This window comes from Tachysurus vachellii, chromosome 14, assembly GCF_030014155.1.
Source record: "Tachysurus vachellii isolate PV-2020 chromosome 14, HZAU_Pvac_v1, whole genome shotgun sequence".
Lineage (NCBI taxonomy): Eukaryota > Metazoa > Chordata > Actinopteri > Siluriformes > Bagridae > Tachysurus > Tachysurus vachellii.
Window position 1 is genome coordinate 9,437,142 of NC_083473.1, and position 21,454 is coordinate 9,458,595.

At 36.6% G+C, this 21,454-nt stretch overlaps 3 protein-coding genes and 1 pseudogene across 3 annotated transcripts; all 4 read left to right on the forward strand.

Annotated features, from left to right (window-relative positions):
- Positions 1–159: 159 nt before the first annotated feature.
- On the forward strand, positions 160–2,535 carry LOC132857396 (protocadherin alpha-3-like). Its single transcript, XM_060887354.1, has one exon. The coding sequence runs from the start codon at positions 160–162 to the stop codon at positions 2,533–2,535; it is 2,376 nt and encodes a 791-aa protein (XP_060743337.1).
- A 1,135-nt stretch (positions 2,536–3,670) lies between these two features.
- Positions 3,671–5,553, forward strand: LOC132857397 (protocadherin alpha-C2-like; annotated as a pseudogene).
- Positions 5,554–6,272: 719 nt separating this feature from the next.
- Positions 6,273–8,654, forward strand: LOC132857398 (protocadherin gamma-C3-like). Its single transcript, XM_060887355.1, has one exon. It carries the CDS (start codon positions 6,273–6,275, stop codon positions 8,652–8,654), a length of 2,382 nt encoding a protein of 793 aa, XP_060743338.1.
- Positions 8,655–10,510: 1,856 nt separating this feature from the next.
- On the forward strand, positions 10,511–12,883 carry LOC132857399 (protocadherin alpha-3-like). The gene has a single exon (XM_060887356.1). The coding sequence runs from the start codon at positions 10,511–10,513 to the stop codon at positions 12,881–12,883; it is 2,373 nt and encodes a 790-aa protein (XP_060743339.1).
- Positions 12,884–21,454: the final 8,571 nt, after the last annotated feature.

The window sequence follows — 21,454 nt, forward strand, 5'->3', positions numbered from 1 at the left end:
ACGTTTAGCCAACTGCTTACACGCTAAGCTTTCTATACACGTTGATATTCTGTTAAACTTTAATTATAACTGCTAATATTATCAGTCCTGAATAAGCAAATTTAATATCCATGGATTATTTTTATTGTTTTTGTAGATCGCTGTTGTAATTCCTGCAAAATGGAACAAAAGGAACGTGCGTTATGTCGGAAACCTTACGCAAGATTCTTCTTTGTGGCAATTGTGCTGTTGTTTGAGAGAACAGTTTGGGCTCGGATAGAATGGTCAGTATCTGAAGAACAGAATGACGGTACTCTGGTTGGGAATATTGCCAAAGATTTAGGTATAGACCTCAAAATCCTAAAAGAGAGAGGATTACGCATTGTATCAGCCTCGGCAGAGTCGAAGTTCAGAATAAATCAGGACGACGGAGGGCTGTATGTGAACGGAAAAATAGACAGAGAAGACATCTGCGCAGGAAGCAGCGCTTGTTTGGAAAATTTGAAAATTGTCCTTGAAAATCCACTGGAGATTCATTACGTATCCGTACATATTTTGGATATAAACGACAATGCTCCGCAATTCACTCAAAAAACAAAACATTTGGATATAGGAGAATCAGCCTTACCGGGAACACGATTTCAGCTACAAGCAGCTCATGACCCTGATAGTGGCAGCAATTCTATTCAGAGTTATAAATTAAGTCACAACGATCATTTTCGATTAGAAATCAAAGATCGTGATGAAGACGGTAAAATTCCTATTCTCATATTACAAAAACAGTTAGATAGAGAAGCTGCACAGATCATAAAATTATTGTTAACTGCTGTAGATGGCGGAAAACCATCGAAATCTGGAACAACTGAAGTAATCATAAATGTGCTGGATATAAATGATAACGCACCTGTTTTTTCCGAAGATGTCTATGCTGTAATGCTGCATGAAAACGCGCCTATTGGCACAACAGTATTACAGTTGAACGCCACCGATTTGGATGACGGCTCAAATGGCGAAATTGTTTATTCGATAAGTAATAATGTAAACAATAAATTACGAGAACTTTTTGAAATATCTCCGATAACAGGTGAAATCACTGTGAAAGGAGTTTTAGATTTTGAAGTCAAAGACAAATATGAGCTTGATGTTCAAGCTTCCGACAAAGGACTTGTACCAATGACTTCAGACAAGACAGTTACTATAAAGATTGTAGATGTAAATGACAATGCACCAGAGATAGAGGTGACATCATTTTCAATTGCAATTCCGGAAGATTCTAGATCTGGGACTACAGTTGCTTTGATAAGTGTATCTGATTCGGACTCTGGGGTAAACGGAAAAGTTTCTTGTTCAGTACCTGAGCACATGCCTTTCAAGCTTTTTTCATCCGCAGATGATAATGCTTACTCCTTAGTTACATCCGCAACGCTAGATAGGGAAATGACGTCTCAATATGATATTATATTATTTGCAAAAGACGCAGGGATCCCGCCACTGTCATCGATAAAGACTATAACTGTACAAGTATCAGATGTAAATGACAATAGTCCAGAGTTTACTAATTCCCCATACACGTTTTATGTAATGGAAAACAATGTTCCAGGAACATCTTTATTTTCTGTATTTGCTTTTGATCGAGACTCAGGTGAAAATGCAGCAATCAACTATCAGATATGGAGAGATAATATTAAAGAGGACAAGTACACATCGTTTATCAATGTAAATTCTGAAACTGGCGGCATATATGCATTAAAAGGTTTTGACTTTGAGATAGTAAAGACGTTTCAGTTCCAAGTGCTCGCTACAGATTCTGGAAATCCACCACGAAGTAGCAATGTCACAGTGAACGTGTTCATTCTGGATCAGAACGACAACGTTCCAGTGATCTTGTATCCAGTCAGCGCTAACGGTTCTGCTGAAGGTGTGGAGGAGATTCCCCGCAATGTCAACGCAGGACATTTAGCGACTAAAGTGAGAGCCTATGACGCGGATATTGGATACAACGGCTGGTTATTATTTTCACTGCAGGAAGTGAGTGACCACAGTCTCTTTGGTTTGGACCGATATACAGGACAAATAAGGACCCTTCGCTCATTCACAGAAACAGATGAGGCAGAACATAAACTGGTCATATTGGTCAAAGACAATGGCAATGTTTCACTTTCAGCAACAGCGACACTGATTATCAAAGTTGTTGAGCCAAAAGAAGCTTTTGCTTCTGATATTGAAAACGCCGTAAAAGAAGAGGAAGACAATAACGTAACATTTTATTTGATCATTACGTTGGGTTCGGTTTCCTTTCTTTTTATCATCAGTATCATTGTGCTGATTGTAATGCAGTGCTCCAAATCTACAGACTATTCCTCCAAGTATTTACAAGAAACTAATTACGACGGAACACTGTGTCACAGCATCCAGTACAGGTCCGGAGACAAACGCTATATGTTAGTTGGACCTAGAACGAGTATCGGTTCTACTCTAGTTTCTGGCAGTAATGGAAATACTCTTGTTTTACCAGATCGCAGGAGGACAACTTCTGGCGAGGTAAGAAAGACTTAGAAAGACGAAGGCAATTCCTCAGTTTCTATAGCGTATCCTTGTTCTTTTAAAAGTCACTCCTGAAAAGGCGTGACCTTGGTTGTTTTCTTGCAAATTGATTGGTTGAGGCAGAATGGAAAATGCAAGTGGAATACACGTGATATCTAATCGTACTAGCATATTCCACAAAAAATGCATTTGTTAACTGTTGTGGTTTATATTTTTGTGCCCTTTATTTTGTTTATTTGTGAATCTTGCTTTATTTCATTATTCTTTTAAATGACTTACTAATACATTTTGGTCACGTTTTAGTTTTGCTGAACTTTTTTTATTCAACATTTTGCCAAATTATGCAATACAAAGACCCCAATATGGGCGTGTGGCAAAGCTTTTAATTCACCATAACCACTTCAATGCAAAAGACAGATACCGCTAAGAGCAGTGAGCAGAGACATCGGTAAGCGGATTTCGTCCTCTGTGTACACATTCTCAAACAGCTTGGCTTTCAGTCCAAAGTAATCAAAATATTTAGAGAAGGAGTGAGTGGAATGCTTGTGAATTGTTTACATTCGCTTTTATCGTTTTTTTAACTAATACAAAAATATAAACAGGATTAATTGAGATAAATATTGACATAACATTCCGGGGGTTGCACTGAATCATTTTAGATTGAATGGTCCACAACAGTAACCGCCAGTTGCTGTCCATGGTACTAGTATTGATCACGTTATGATTTTGAACTGAACGTAATTGTGTTATTTACTGTCATATGTTTATCCGTTTGTTTGTTCATCTGTTTGTTTGTGTATCTGGCTATATACCTTGTTAATTATTATCTTTTTTTACTTATTTTAATGTTTTTTTCCCTACAAATTCCTGTCCAACTGCAAGCGACAACGGCTGAACATTTAAAACACTTTACTGCTAATTTCTTACTCCTAAATACTTCAGGAGTACAGCTAGAAGAAGGTGGATGACGCAAATATAAGATGGTTGTTCTGCCCACCCATTCCGTGCTCTGGTATATTTGTTAAATATCAGACAGAATATAGAACAACTATGCTTTATCTTATAGTACTACATTATTATGTTATTATTATTAAAATATTGCAAAGGATTTAAAAATTGATTCCAGAACTTTAAGAGAGAGGGGATAATGCATCGTGGTGGGAAACCATCAAAATCTGGAACAATGCAAATAACAATAAATGTGCTGGATATAAATGATAACGCACCTGTTTTCACTGAAGTCTTCTCTTACAGTGCAACTTTGTAGGCAAGGCACAGGAGGTTTGTTCTTCGCTTCCTATTGAGCAGTCTCTCGACTATGACATTGTCAAAGCGGCAGTATTGAGAGCATATGAATTGGAATGAAATTGAATGAAAATGCACTTATAGATTGTGCAATTAGAGATTGTTTATTCAATAGGTGATAATGTAAATAATAAAATATGTGAAGTTTTTGAAATATCTCTGGCCACTGGCAAAATCATTGTGAAGAGAGTTAAATATGAGATTGATATTCAAGCTTCCGACAAAGGACTTGCACCAATGACTTCAGACGAGACATTGACGATAAAGATTGTAGATGTAAATGACAACATGCCAGAGATAGAGGTGACATAATTTTCAAGTTCCATTTCGGAAGATTCTGAATCTGGAACTACAGTTGTTTTGTTAATTGTATCTCAAGAGAGTCAAGTCACGAAGCTTTTATTGTCATTTCAACCATATATAGCTGTTGCAGTACACAGTGAAATGAGACAATGTTTCTCCAGGATCATGGTGCTACATAAAAACAAAGACAGGGCTAAGGACTTGTAAGTAGTCTTAGCCACATAAAGTGCAACTGTGCAACTTGGTGCAAACAGTGCAGGACAAGACAAACAAGACAGACCAGACAGCGCAGGACAAAAGACAGTGTAAACAAAAAGTTACAAGACAATACAAAAAGTACAAAAAATACAATACACAAAGGACAATAAACAGTAAACAGAGACAGCGCCGACCAACCAGTGTAAATACTGTAAATGAATACTGTATATGAATACTGAATGTATTCTGATTCGGACTCTGGGGTCAACAGAAAGGTTTCTTGTTTAGTACCTGAAGATATGCCCTTTTTTCATCCTCATGATATTGTTTACTCCTTAATTACAGAGCAGAGATGATTTCAAAGATCACACATAATTTATCAGTGTAAATTCTGAAACTGGTGCCATATACGCACTAAAAAGTGTTGATTTTGAGATGTTCAAGACGTTCCAGCTCAATGTGCTTGCTACAGATTCCGGAACTCCTTAGCTAAACAGCAACGTGACATTGAACGTGTTTATTCTGGATCAGAACGACAACCTTTCAGTGATCTTATATCCAGTCAGCACTAATGGTTCTGCTGAAGGTGTGGAGGAGATTCCCCTCAATGTCAATGCAGGACATTTGGTGACTAAAGTGAGAGCCTATGATGTGGATATTGGATACATTGGCTGGTTATTATTTTCACTGCAGGAAGTGAGTGACCACAGTCTCTTTGGTTTGGACCGATATACAGGACAAATAAGGACCCTTCACCCTTTCACAGAAACAGAAGGTCATACTGGTCAAAAACGATGGCAATGTTTCACTTTCAGCAACAGCTATTGTGATCATAAAACTTGTGGAGCCTAAAGAAGCCTTTACATCTTTTGATGTAATATTGATATTAAAAATGCCGTAAAAGTCATAGAAGACAATATCATTACGTTTTATTTGATTATTACTTTAGGTTCGGTTTCATTTCTTCTCATTATAAGTATTATCATGCTGATTGTAATGCAGTGCTCCAAATCTACAGACTATTCCTCCAAGTATTTACAGGAAACAAATTATGATAATACACTGTGTCACAGCATCCAGTACAGATCAGGAGATAAACGTTGCATGTTAGTTGGACCCAGAACAAGTATCGGTTCTACTGTAGTTCCAGGCAGCAATGGAAATACTCTTTTGATACCAGATTGAAGGAGGAGAACGTCTGGTGAAGTAAGAAGTAATAAATAATAAATAAATAAATAAACTTTAATTTTACCCACAAAAGTGCATTATTATACCATGGGTCTATAGTGTTTAGTGCAATCTAAGCCATCCGATTTACACGAGAAGAAAGTGCAACAAACGTGAAGTGGAGAACAAAAAAACTTGCTGAAAAGTAGCAGAGGGGACACTCGTGGCTGTCCAAGGCACTAGATCTGGGCATGCCATTTTTGTTGCTATTCTTTAGTCTCATATATATTTATTTTAATATTTTTCTTTGTTTGTTTGGTTGGTTAGTTATTTGGTTAGTTAGTTAGATGTTATTTAGTTTGATTATCTAGGATTCTACATAATGTTTACATTTACATTTACAGTATTTGGCAGACGCTCTTATCCAGAGCGAAGTACAAAAGTGCTTTTAAATCCCTTAAATGCTGTGAAGTACAAAGAAATAAAGACCTGGAAAACGTAACTGCTACAGTTACATTCTCTTTCATGAGATGTGTACACTTGCATTGCAATAAAAGTTTAATTCGCGAGGTGTCACTATAGAACTAGAAGAATTTTCATGACGTAAAAATTAAATGGTTATTCTGCCCGCCCGTTCAGTGGTCATGTATGTTTGCTGAATATCACACGGAGTAGTCAACATGCAGTAGGCACTTTTTAGCCTTGTAAAGTTGATATTATGGTCATATGTAGGATTAAATATCATTCGTTTGTTGTGATTTTTGTACCCGCTGAAAATGGAACAAAGGAGAGGAGCTTCTTGCCGAAGGGTACATGTAAGACTTGCCTTCATGGCTGTAGCGTTGTTGTTTGGAAAAGCGGTATGGGCACAGATACGGTATTCTGTTACTGAAGGGCAGAAGGATGGCACCGTGATTGGAAATATTGCAAAGGATTTAGGACTTGATGCTGGAAGCTTACGAGAGAGAGGATTCCGCATAGTGACATCGTCAGGAGAGTCACTGTTTAAGGTAAATCAGAATGACGGAGTCTTGTATATCAGTGGAAACTTAGACAGAGAGACGCTGTGCGAGAAAATCACATTGTGCACGATCAGTCTCAAAATTGCTATGGAAAATCCACTGGAAATTCATTATGTGATTGTTGAGATTATAGATGTAAATGATCACGCTCCTGGATTTACTGAAAAAGAAACGCTCTTAGAGATATGGGAGTCAGCATTACCTGGAACGCGTTTTCAGCTTCAACCAGCCAACGACCCTGACAGCGGATCAAATTCTATTCAAATGTATAAACTCAGCCAAAATGATCATTTCCGACTCGAAGTCAAAGATCGTGGAGAAGGAGGAAAAATTCCATTTTTGGTCATACAGAAACCGATAGACAGAGAAGTAATGCAATACATGAAAATGTTATTAACTGCTGTCGACGGTGGAAGACCACCCAAATCGGGAACAATGGACATAGCTGTTCGTGTATTGGATGTAAATGATAACATGCCGGTTTTTACCAAAGAGGTATATTTCGCCCAGCTGCATGAAAACGCACCACTAGGTACCACTGTCATACGAGTGAATGCCACAGATTTAGATGATGGCCCAAATGGAGACGTTGTTTATGCGTTTTCTAACAGTGTTCATAGCAAATTGCGCAAGGTGTTTGATATAGATTCGATCACCGGGGAAATAGTTGTGAAAGCACACATTGATTTTGAAGCAACAAGTGCATATGAAATTGATATAACAGCATCAGACAAAGGTACTGTACCACTGAGAACAGATAAAAGTGTGATTATAAAAGTTGTCGATGTCAATGACAATGCGCCGGAAATAGAGTTGACATCACTTTCAAGCTCTGTTTCAGAAGACTCCAGACCTGGCACTACAGTTGCTTTGATAAGCGTGACTGATTTAGACTCTGGAATTAACGGGAAAGTTTTCTGTTCAGTTCCCGAAAATATACCATTTAAATTAATACCATCTTCACAGGATAATGTTTATTCATTAGTTACTACATCGTCAATTGACAGAGAAAAGCAGTACGAATATGATATCGCATTAGTTGCCAAAGATGCAGGAGAACCGTCTTTATCATCAGTAAAACATTTGACCATCTTGGTATCAGATATAAACGATAATAGTCCGGAGTTTTCTCTCTCCTCTTATACATTTTATCTTACGGAAAATAATATTCCGGGCATTTCGCTGTTTTGTGTTTCAGCTTCTGATAGAGACACAAATGAAAACGCTATAGTCCTTTATGAAATAATGAGAGAAAGTGGCGATGATAATAAACTAATGTTTGTAAACATAAATCCCGAAAATGGGTGTGTTTACGCGTTGAAATCATTCGACTTTGAAATAGTAAAAACGTTCCAGTTTCACGTGCTCGCTACAGATTCAGGAACTCCGTCACTAAACAGCACGGTAACAGTGAATGTGTTTATTCTGGATCAGAACGATAACTTCCCAGTGATCTTGTATCCAGTCAGCGCTAACGGTTCTGCTGAAGGTGTGGAGGAGATTCCCCGCAATGTCAATGCAGGACATTTGGTGACTAAAGTGAGAGCCTATGACGCGGATATTGGATACAACGGCTGGTTATTATTTTCAATGCAGGAAGTGAGTGACCACAGTCTATTTGGTTTGGACCGCTATACAGGACAGATAAGGACACTTCGCCCTTTCACAGAAACAGATGAGGCTGAACATAAACTGGTTATACTGGTCAAAGACAACGGAAACGTTTCACTTTCAGCAACAGCGACACTGATTATTAAACTTGTTGAACCCAAAGAGGCTATTGCTGCGTCCGATGTCAAAAACACAGTAAAAGAAGAAAAAGAAAATGATGTTACATTTTATTTGATCATTACCTTGGGATCGGTTTCATTTCTATTTATTATCAGTATTATCGTTCTGATTGTAATGCAATCCTCCAAATCTACAGAATATTCCTCCAAGTATTTACAAGACACAAATTACGACGGAACACTGTGTCACAGCATCCAGTACAGATCTGGAGATAAACGGTACATGTTAGTTGGACCAAGAACGAGTATTGGGTCTACTATAGTTCCAGGCAGTAATGCGAATACACTTGTGATACAAGATCGCAGGAAGAGAGCGTCTGGTGAGGTAAGATGTAATAAAGTATAAATGCAATTTCATTAATAATGTTTGCATTACTGTGAAGACTTGTAGGCATACTTTCTCACTTTACTTTTCTAATATGGCCATTTGGGTATGTTCACAAAGTTAATTTAAATTAAATACATTTTCAGGTATGTACTGTCCATGTATGGAATTCCGTTCTTCACCCCAGGTGCTGGCTGACATAATTATCTGTTTGTGGCATTGATTATGACACTGATTATGACAATGTCTATGGCTTTTTTGAGTTGGATGTCTGTAATGGCAAAAAACTGGAGGAGGGTATTGTTATATTAATTTTTCACATGACGTCAATTTTTGGTATTTGGTGGAAACTTTACCAACTTGCCAACTTTGGAAAATCCTGTTTCTCTGTCTTCATTAGGAATTCAGGGTTTCATATACATGTTGTGAACATTGAATGGAACTGCTCAGAATACCTGCTAAAATGTTCATTTATAAAATCAAATAATTTCTGAAACTTTTATTTCAAAAATGAAATTCAATTCAATATGTTTGTATAGTTCTGATCAGAACAGCTGCTGGGGAGAACAGCTGCTGATCAGAAAGAGTACCATTATCTATAGCATTATCTATCAACTTCTTTGGTATTAAATTAATTGTCTGAATTTTCTTCTGGATATTATCAAATTTTCCACAGATGGTGTGCGTTTTTGTATAGTGTTTTTATTCCTAGTTAATTTTGCTACAAAATTAATTAATAATGTAGGATTTTTGTTATCTCCAACTAGAGTGGATAGATACACTGATCTAAAAGAAATAAGAGATTTTTTGTAGCTCAGAAGGCTGTCTTTTCATGCTAATTGAAATACTGATAATTTAGTTTCACGCCATTTACGTTCCAATTTCGTAGTTGATAGTTTTAAGGTTTGTGCGTTATGATTGTAGCAGAATGCAAGTTTTTTGTCTTTAATTGTTTTCCTTTTAAGTGGAGCTACAATATCTAAGGTGTAGTGAAACACTGACTCTAAGTAATCAGTCGCCTGATAAAATTCTGTGGGGTCAGATGGTGATTTAATCATAGATGATAATTGGTAAATCTCTCTGCAGTATTTAAAATGAAGAAAGAGATAATGGTCTGGAATAGGTTCCGGTTTTGGCAGTGTGACTTATCCAAAGGTTAGAATGAGATCAATCGTGTGACCTCCATTATGAGTGGGTCCTAATACATTCTGATTAACCCCTACTGAATCTTGCTAGGCGTACCTGATGTATATAACTATTACCGGGCGGAGAAGCTTATTTTGATGCATTTAATGCAACAAACTTCTTTGGTTTAAACCATGTTTGTGATAACCTTCTCATTAACAAGTGCTTTAGCAAAAGACCTCCAATGTAACAATCCTAGCTTCAGATCAATGGTGCTGGCTGTGCATTCAGTATGATCAAACCTATGCTAATTAGGTTACTTAAACACACGTTTCGAGTTTGTAAATTTTGGTATAAAAACAAATGGACAGATAAACACAAATAAATGTTTGTATAAACACAAGTACACTAGGAGCAGTTAACTAAATTACTTCTCAATTACCCGACAAATGGAACACTGATTATGGAGATGATTTAATTGATTGCATCGTTTTCTTGCAGTGAACTAAGGAATCACACGGTGTCAGTGTAATCTAAACGAAAGCACGTCATAGATTTGGTCCCTCGGTTGGCTATTTGGACCGCCTCATCGTTGGTATGCGGTGCCTCGTGGTCTATGAGGATTATTTTCATACTAGCCACATCTGATTACTGCTTTGGTTCAGTTAGATTTACTTAAGAACAGTAATATGGCTTCACACTCAGTGGATTGTGTTTGATAACGTGGTCGGACACTGCACTATTTTTTCAAAATGGAACAAAGAGGATCCTCATCATGGAGACTGATCCTTGTACTTTTTGCACTGTCGCTTATATTTTGGAGTGTAGCTCTGGCGCAGATAAAATATTCCGTTCTAGAAGAGCAGAAAGACGGCGCCGTGGTAGGAAATATCGCAAAGGATTTGGGTCTTGATCACAGGAGTCTAAAGGAGCGAGGATTGCGTGTCGTATCAACTACAGGAGAATCTTTATTTAAACTAAATCAGGACGATGGCGTTTTATATACTACAGGGAAAATAGACAGGGAGGAGGTATGTGAGAGAATTAGCGCATGCTTGATTAATATGAAAATCGCCCTTGAAAATCCTTTAGAGATTCATTACGTAGAAGTTGAGGTTGTGGACATAAACGATCATGCCCCGACGTTTCCTGAGATAGAAAAGCGTTTGGAAATCTCCGAAAACGCCGTGTCTGGCTCACGCTTTCAGATACAAGCGGCACGCGATGCAGATAGCGGGATGAATTCTGTACAAACGTATAAAATCAGTCAGAATGAACATTTTCGTGTTGAGGTAAAAGACGGATCGGATCGAAAGATGCCCTTTCTAATTTTACAAAAATCGTTAGACAGGGAAACTAGTCCTAGTCATAAACTCCTCCTCACAGCGTTGGACGGCGGAAAACCTCCAAAATCGGGGAATTTGGAGATAACTATAGATGTATTAGATGTAAATGACAACATTCCGGTTTTTACAAAAGACTCGTATTCCGTGAAGCTTAGCGAAAACGTTCCCATAGGTACAAGGGTAGCTCAGGTAAACGCAACCGACCTAGATGATGGTGTAAATGGTGAAGTCTTTTTCATTTTTGGCCACGATGTAGAAACTGACTTGCGCACACTTTTTGATCTGGATCCAGTCACAGGCGAAATAGTTGTAAAAGGACACATCGATTTTGAGCAAAAAGACCACTATGAAATCGACATCCAAGCATCGGATAAAGCACTTGCACCACTGACAGCTGATAAAAGCATCCTAATACAAATTGTTGATGTAAATGATAATGCGCCGGAAATTGAAGTGACGTCATTTTCGAGCACAGTACCAGAGGATACTAAGTTGGGTACTACAGTAGCATTAATCAGTGTGAGTGATTTAGATTCTGGTTTAAACGGGAAAGTGTCCTGCTCTGTACTTGAAGAAATACCATTTAAATTAATGCAGGCCTCACAGCATAACATTTATTCATTGACAACTTCATCATTACTTGACAGGGAGAAAATATCCAAGTATGACATTACATTAGTAGCCCAGGATGCAGGTCAGCCAGCATTGTCATCTTTTAAGTCTATCACTGTCCAACTATCAGATGTAAATGACAATAGCCCAGCGTTTTCTCTCAACCCATACATCTTCTATGTCACTGAAAATAATGTACCAGGCACGTCCATGTTCTCTGTGTCTGCCACAGATTGTGATTTAGATGAAAATGCCTTGATTACCTATCAGATTTCTAGGGATATTACTGTTCAAAACAAGCATACATCCTTTCTAAACATAAATCCTGAAAATGGAGAGATATGCGCATTGAAAAGCTTTGACTTTGAAGCAGTTAAAACATTCCACTTCCATGTTGTTGCTTCAGATTCTGGAAATCCATCACTGAGCAGTAATGTTACAGTGAACGTGTTTATTCTAGATCAGAACGATAATGTTCCCATGATCTTGTATCCAGTCAGCGCTAACGGTTCTGCTGAAGGTGTGGAGGAGATTCCTCGCAATGTCAACGCAGGACATTTGGTGACTAAAGTGAGAGCCTATGACCTGGATATAGGATACAACAGCTGGTTATTGTTTTCATTGCAAGAAGTGAGTGACCACAGTCTCTTTGGTTTGGACCGTTATACAGGACAGATAAGGACCCTTCGCTCATTCACTGAAACAGACGAAACTGAACATAAACTGGTCATACTGGTCAAAGACAATGGAAATGTTTCACTTTCAGCAACAGCAACTGTGATTATTAAGCTTGTGGAGCCAAAAGAACCTTTTGCAGCTTCCGATGTCAAAAATGCAGTAAAAGACGAAGGGGATACTAATATTACATTTTATTTAATTATCACTCTGGGTTCAGTTTCAGTGCTTTTTTTCATCAGTATCATTGCATTAATAGTAATGCAATGCTCCAAATCTACAGACTGTTCCTCCAAGTATTTACAAGATACAATGTATGATGGGACATTGTGTCACAGCATTCAGTATAGATCTGGAGATAAACGGTACACATTAGTTGGCTCCAGAATGAGTATTGGTTCTACTGTAGTTCCGGGCAGTAATGGAAATACTCTAGTGGTACAAGATCACAGGAGGAGAACTTCTAGAGAGGTAAGGCATTTTTCAGTGTAGGCCTGATATGGATCTTTGTAATTAGTATAAAATACACAACAAAGATTATGGTTATGAATAACACATAAGTATTGTAAAACATTTTTTAAGTAATGATACTGATACCGTATCTAGTATTCTAATCAGCATTTGTAACTTATATATTTGCAGTTCTGAAATAGTTTTGGTAGTTTGGAATTTGCATCACTTTCTTTTAGTTATTATGTAATATAGTAGTTCTTTATAAGGGAGAACATGGAATTAACTTCTCACACATTCAAATACATTAAATCATTCCCTTTCCTTTGCTTTATCTTTCCTGTTTATTCCATTTAGACAGGAGAAATACTGAATGGGTATTAAGTTACAGTGCATGATCTAATTAGTGCTTTCAGGAAAGAACTAATGTCTTAATTTATTATATTTGCAAACTCTTTCTGTTGCTTTTATTATTCTTTATTTCTTTCCGTTTTTGTGTCCCATCTATCAAGGTTATTTCTTCTTACTTGATCTTTCTTACTTCCTGATGTTTAATTGAGAAATAAAGACAGTTACTCAGACACATACAGTACATACATAGCACAATAGATGAGCAATGCAGTATTAGGAAGGCCTGTGATTTCATAAATAATTGTAAGAAGTATGCCTTTGTGTCTAGGCCATACATCTCCTTCCATCTTGCAAGGTATTCTGGTAATTAGTTCCTTTGATAATATGTTTGTTTTATTTTTTAATGTTTGTTGTATTCTGTCTCAAATGAGTAATAATTCACTAGTAATCTACCGCTCTTAGATTTTATTTCATAATATTATGTTTCTTTAGTCTTTTCAATGGTTATAAGAAAGAAAAATCAGGGGAAATCAGAGACAGGTTTTTTATGGAGACTTAAAGCAGGTAACGGCATTTTCAGAGAAGAACAGTTATTTTATTTTATATGTAAATTACAAAAAACACAGGCAATGTTTACTGTTAAGTTTCAACCATTAAATAATCGTTATACATTTTTTTATAATACAACCTTTGGGAAGAAAATATGATGTATACTTCTGAACTGTGCAAACAGAATTTTTTTTCTCAGTTGACTTTATTTAGAACTATTTACAATTTGTGCACTATCTGGCTCTAAATGTTTTAATCATTGCCATATTTAATGATTATTTAATATTATTTAGAGCTTGTGTTAGTCTGTCAGAGTTTCAACTGTTCTCCTTGTGTTTGGTTGGGTCTCCTCTGGATTCCCTGGTTTCCTTATATTGTCTTTGGAAAAAAAACGTACTTTACATTCCAAATTCATTCATTCAGTTTATGTATGAATTTGGAATGTAAAGTACGGTATTGGTATTGATGCTGTATAGAAAATGTTATTGCCTTAAAAACATTGATAATTTCTGATCATAAAAATATCATCATAATATCTATATTTATCTACCTGAAAAACAGTACATAATCGATCTTATGTCTGTGTATAAGTGGTAATATACAGCCCCCCTCCCACCTTCCCCACATATGCACACACACACACACACACACACACACACACACACACACACACACACACACACACACACACACACACACACACACACACACACACACACACACACACAGTCAGTCTCTCTCCCTTTTTCTCCCTTTGTTTGACTCATTTTCAGCTCAGCATCACCTCTCCATTGTTCTCCTACCTTCTATTGTTTGCTCTGCTACTTTTTTTCACAAGCCCTTAATTTACTCAATGTATTAATAAAAATGATCTGTTGGAAAGAATAATGGTTAAGCAGAATGCAGTCAGGTTGTCGTAAGAGCTTTATGCAGTGGCTGGCTCAGCAGTACTTTTATTGCTGCTACTGCAGTTTCTATGGTCTCCACTGCTGCTACAGTATCAGAACTCTTACCTCAAAAAGGTTATAGTCTGCTGTATTGAATAAGCTGCTGAGGTAGCCACAACGGAGCTTTTTATGTAAACTGAAACTGAACTTTTTCAATGTAAACTTTCATTTAAGGATCGTTCATAGAATAGACCTCTGCACTAGAATTGAGGCCAATTTGATTATTTTTCATTTCTGTTTGTTGTTTTTTTTGTGGTGTTGTGAAATCCAAAAACATTATTGCTTTGTCATAACAGTATCATGATAACAGTATTCTTGAACAGGATATCGAATATATTAGTGTATAGGCATTATGTGCATGTGTTGTATATGACACTGTCTACTGAGACACGACATGATTTTTAAGTGTTCAGGCAACCTTTACTGTTTTGTATATCCCTTAATTTTGTGCATTTGCACCAGTGCAGCAGCCAGATTTGTGAAAATGTATTTGCAATAAACCAGTACAGTGGAGAAGACTGGGCACTACATTGTCAGGCTCTGATCAATGATGCAGTACACTGTGTAACTATAGGAAATAAAACGCAAGCATGCAGTGTATACAAATGAGCAAAGCATGAGTAAAGACACTGGAAAACAAGCAGTGTTTAATAAGCATTTAGTAGACAAAGTTTATAATGACAACATGTAGGTTAGAAAAGAAAGAAAGAAAGAAAGAAAGAAAGAAAGAAAGAAAGAAAGAAAGAAAGAAAGAAAGAAATATTACATAAGGCTATAAAATAGTGTGCTTTAAATCTAAATAATACAGACACTGAAAAATTATACGCAAGTATTTATTTCTGTTTTTAATTTTGAAAGATTCTCATATAACAAGGGTGGTGCAGTGGAAGCATTGCCATCTAAGGGACTGTGCTCTTTTATTGAGCTCAAGTTACTCTCTGTGCAGTTTTATACATATTTTCTCAATGTCTCTGTGGGCTTCACCAGGTTCCCCTACCTTCCCGAAAACATTTCTGTATGTACTGGTAATTCTAAATTGCCTGCAGGTATGTGTGTGTGTCTGGGTGTGTGCATGCATGGTGCCTTTCAATGGACTGGAATTGCATCCAAAGTGTATTTCCACCTCACATCTAGTATTCTAAGAGAGGCTCTAAGGAGAAAGAAAGGAGAAGTGCTTAATGAAGATCAGTGAATGAATGAATGGTAAGAAAAGAATTACAAAAGAACTTATTGATAAAACATATTCTGAATGAATTAATGGGGTAAGACACACATGAAGACAATGAAGACAATACAGTATATTACCAAACTTCAGGAATTTGTTGGTTAGAAGACACAAATCTAATCTTTATTAGTCATGGTTGACATTTAAATGTGTAGGTATGGGCTGAATGTGAGCAGGTGGCTGTTGTCCATGGTGCTGAAATGATGAAGTGTGGATGACCACATTGACATATGTGAGTGGGCTTTGTGATGTACTTTATAAGGCCTTACATCATAATGAGTGTTATGTTAACATAATAGTAAAATTCAGACAGGTTGCCAAGACAACAGATTTATTTTCTGTATCATGAATACTGTGTGCTGTAGGCAGAACATTGCTTCATCTAGTAGCATTATTGCTCCACCTTCACTATTGCTTCATTTTTGCAAATAACTTGGTTTCTTGTTGAGCTTGGGTTACTCTCTGTGTTTCAGTACTTGCTCTTCTGTGTCCATGTTGCTGTCTTCCTGGTTGTCTTGTTTTCTTCCACCATGGTAAAGAATGCCACTAAGTGAATCGTTTATAATAAATTATGTGAAGTAAATCTTACATTTGTTGTTATTTCAGAATTTGGTAAAACACAATCATTAATGATTTACTTTAGTAATAATTTAATTGAATAGGTTATTTTGAGTCTGGTGGGACAATTAAGCTTAACTGGTTCAGTGCTGTGGCGTTTATAGAAGCAGTTTTAATGTTTAAAATAAGACTTCAGGTTTAAGATACACACATGTGGCATGAATTATTACCCTTTGGTGGGTATCTGACATGCTGTGTCAGGTCATTCTTCTGGTGGTTTAGGTCTGTAGTGTAATGTCAGTTCAGTTTTTGCAGTGCATTCGCCAACAATTACACACTCACACTTTAGTCTGTATCTGCACAGAATTATGAAACTTTGTCTCGTCACATACACATGATTTAAATTTAGGTACGCATATAATCATGGATGAAATGTAACCCTCCAGTGGCCACCTAGTTGCTTTAACAGTCATTATATTTGTCATATTCTTTTAATAAAACTATTAATCCCCCAAAAATAATTATATCCTTTAAGGAGTCAAATAAATTATGGCTTATAATATATAATATATAGTAAAGGACGCATTCCAAATAATTGTAAATAACTACAGTTTTTTTATACTTTAGTGTTGCAGTGTAGCTCAGTGACATAGAAAGAAGGAATGAGTAAATACATAACAGCATATTTTAGAATTTTAGTACATCAGATTATGGAAAGAATTAAAAGGGAGAATATAAATATGACTTGCAGGACAGCATACAAAAATAGATGAAGTTATAGAAGTCTGAAACTGGTGTGGGATGTTTGTAACATGCAGAGAGGGAGGCAGGAAGTCAGTATATAGACACAGATTGAGTTGGCAGGAAAAGTTGTGACTCATCTCTGGGTAAGTATATGTGTATGTGTGTGTAAGAGAGAGAGAGAGAGAGAGAGAGAGAGAGAGAGAGAGAGAGGGAGAGGGAGAGCGAGAGGCAGGTTTTGTAACTGGAACAGCCTGCAAACCAGCTGGAGATAGAAGCTATTTTAAACAAAATCTAAAACCAGACATAATATCTTGTGCAGGAGTCACAATCCTCTCTTTTATATGTGTGTGTGTTTATGAAAAGCTTGAATTAAAATCTAGAGTCAAAAATACTTTAGACATGTATACAATGCATTAGGGGAAAATTCTGTGAGTGGTGTCAGAGTGTATGAATGATCACAAGAGAAGAGCAGGGCTTGGTCCAGCTGTATCTTGGCAGGAGGCAATATCTGTCCTGCGGGAAATGTGTTAACAAGAAGTAGAGGAAGAAAGGGAGGATTACTGTTGTTGTGAATGGTTCTTTGTCTCTTGCTGGCATTTTGCTGATATGCTCTGCCAGTTTACCTGTGAATCATAATTGAGGGGTATCATAAGCTGATAAGAAATTCTTATTCATGTATGATTTATTTTTGCTTGATAGATCAGTCTAATAGAGTAGTACATACAGTAGTTACTTCTCTTGAATAGTTTCACTTGTTTTCATAAAGACCCTGGTTTTCCATTCACACAGAGGAAATGTCATGGTGTGATGAGATTGGATGGAGTAATATTTGTGAATCTCATTTAATTTATTAGATATTCTTTTCATCATGCTAATTATTTGTACATGTTTCAGCAAATATAACCCCATACATACTGACATCCACGTCCAGCTTTCTAGCTCCACTGAAAAGCCAGCAGTGTGTGTGGCTTCTGCTGTAGATCATGACTTTGCAGCTATTCGTCCACTAAATAGAAATCTAATTAAAACACTAAATTAAAAATACGCTAAAGTGACAATTTTCACCATACCCTGTACATTGCTAATGCTACATGTTTGCTTTAAAATGGCTGTGTTCATTATGTTCAAAGTGGCAACCAGAATGCTAATACCTATTACCAGATATGATGACACAGTCTGTTTTCTTTTTATATATGGAAAAATTTGATTTGTTAGGAATTTGGGGAGGCAGTCTTTGGTCTTCTTTCTACATTGAGTTTTACAGGTATTTACAGAAAAATTCACATAACATTAATTTCTTTTAATAATTTGAAGAATTAAAAAGTATTTGATATCCTGCCTTGATGCCCAATGATGCCTGAGGCACAGGCTCCCCGTGACCCGAGTAGTTCGGATAAGCGGTAGAAAATGAATGAATGAATGAATGAATGAATGAATGAATGAATGAATGAAAAAGTATTTGAAGGTGCTATTTCCACAGTAGAGTGAAAGTACAGCACAATTTCTAATTTTCTTGCCTTATTTGGCTTGTCTAAAAAAATGGCTAAGGTTAGTTTCAGAGTCAGTTAAACATTTATATTTAAAGTTATGTTGATTTGTATCATGTAGAACAAAATTTACAAAAGACAATAAAGTCTATTAAATAATACGGTGGCTTAGTGGTTAGCACATTCGCCTCACACCTCCAGGGTTGGGTTCGATTCCCGCCTCCGCCTTGTGTGTGGAGTTTGCATGTTCTCCCCGTGCCTCTGGGGTTTCCTCCGGGTACTCCGGTTTCCTCCCCCGGTTCAAAGACATGCATGGTAGGTTAATTGGCATCTCTGGAAAAAAATTGTCCGTAGTGTGTGAGTGCGTGAGTGAATGAGAGTGTGTGTGTGCCCTGCGATGGGTTGGCACTCCGTCCAGGGTGTATCCTGCCTTGATGCCCGATGACGCCTGAGATAGTTCGGATAAGCGGTAGAAAATCAATGAATGAATTAATAATAATATTTAATAAAGTCTATTAAACAATATTATAATACTAATAATATAATATAAATAATAATAATATTAATATGTAATATTAAACAAACATCAGTGTATGATCATCAGTTTTGTTCTTGCATGATATTATATGAAATATATAAATATTGTGATACTACTGAAGTCTGAACCTTTGTTGGAAATATAACGTCTTTTTCTTTACCCTTTTTAAATAAACAAATTAAACTCTAAACATACTGTAGCTATGCAAGTGGTATGTTAGCAGTTAAAATATGCTACAGTACTTCAGGATGCTATTTGACTACATCTTAAGCATTGGGCTTAGTTCTGAGAATGACTAAAGGGCCAGAGAACCTCAGGGGTATCTTACAGACCTTCAGTTGAAGGATGTTGTGGCTATACATAGAATTGGCATGAATATGAGTTATACAAGGGCCTAAGGTAATATAATGCAGCAGTGAAACCAAAGAGTTCTTAGAGGCCAGAGTGTAATGAGAGGAGTGTATCAGGAGTTAACAGTGCTAAAGATAACAGTGTGTTGAGTGTTACAGGATGAAACAGCAAAACAATAAACATTCTTTTTTACCTATGGTAGGAGGTTATTGAAGTGTGTTTTAAACCAGAGACTGTCAGGTGTGTGCTAGTGATAACGTTTATGTTCAGTCTGGACACTTGAATTGTTATTGGTCAGTACATTTTAAGTTGTGTTTTTCTTTGGTCATAAAAACTAGGAGAAATGACTTTAAGTTAGATCAGTGAGAGGGATTTTTTTTAGAAGCATTATGTTGAAGATGAGAACTGAATACGTTCGTTGTTATTTTAATTGGCAGGAACAGTGTACTGCAATTTGCATATGAGATCTGGTGGCTTTAATAGGGTGTTGTTGAGGGTACTGGAAGGTAATGTGTGTCCAATTTATAAATAGTTAAGTGTATTTATACCTTCTGTCTCTATTTGCCTCTTTACTCTCACACTCAATTTTTCACCTATAAGTGTGTTTATACAAGCGCTCTCTTTGAAATCTAGGGCACTTTATAATTCAGTTAATAATTCAGTTTGCCCACATATTGCTTTCTAGCATTCCACTGAAATGTGGCTGAATTCACCTTCCCTGTTTCTCGCTCTCCCTTTGCATTTCCTTTCTTGGTTAAGCTCAAACTTATATAAAAAAAATTAAGACTTAATATTAACATATTCTTTCTTCTTTTTAGACTGGACAGTGAATGGTGGATATTTAACGTCTTTAGCTGATATAGAGAAATAAAATGTGTGACTATTGCCTACATTAACTGAATGTTGAGAGACGAGCTGATGGCATTTTGCTGCCTCTCACCAAGATATATGGTTTTTGAGATTATGGTTAGTGTAAGATTTATATTTATGTGTAGCACAGAATTAATTTGCTGCATTAATAATTATGTAACAAGTATTGTAAGACACAGTGTGTTTGTGTGTGTGTGTGTGTGTGTGTGTGTGAGAGAGAGAGGGAGAGAGAGAGAGAGGGAGGGAGAGAGAGAGAGAGAGAGAGAGAGAGAGAGAGAGAGAGAGAGAGAGAGAGAAAATAGGGCATGATTTGTGGACACAAATGACAAATTATTGACTTGATGAAGAAATATTGTTACTATTAGACTAACAGGGCATACAGAAAAAATAACAATGAAAATGTCATTCATTCTGATACAATTGTATTGTATCAGCATACCTTTAACGTTAAATGCTTTATTGTGATGGACAAATATTTTATCAGAAAAGTTATAAAACTATTAGACAAGTATCCTTTTGTTCATAAAATGTGGAAGTAATAAATTAATTATTAATGAATCAGTGACTTTTAAAGATTACTAACCATGTGAATGTATTATTGTGGCTCACATTCATCTCAGCCACAAATAACACAAAATGCAATTTGTTAGATTGAATTGTCACAAGTGATTAAAAGCCAAAGCTGTGTTCATGTGACTCAGAATTAAACTGCTACTATACAAAAGCTCAAACCCATAACCTAAAACGATGACCTACATTCCTTCAAAGCAATAGTTTTGTTGTTTAATACTACAGACTTAAAATCTGTTGACTGTTTCTCTAGATTAATTTGCACCTGTGACATTCTGACATTCAGTTTGAATTGGTGAACTTTGTTGTCTTCCTCAAGTGTTTTGTTGTTAATCTCATTGTGAATGTGTGCCAGTTATTCCAGTGGTGCTGCTGTGCTGAGAACTTAGATTAGGCACATCATCATAACTGTAGGGGACACTA

Coding starts and splice junctions, on each gene's coding strand:
- LOC132857396 (XM_060887354.1), top strand. CDS start 160: ATGGAACAAAAGGAACGTGCGTTATGTCGGAAACCTTACGCAAGATTC.
- LOC132857398 (XM_060887355.1), top strand. CDS start 6,273: ATGGAACAAAGGAGAGGAGCTTCTTGCCGAAGGGTACATGTAAGACTT.
- LOC132857399 (XM_060887356.1), top strand. CDS start 10,511: ATGGAACAAAGAGGATCCTCATCATGGAGACTGATCCTTGTACTTTTT.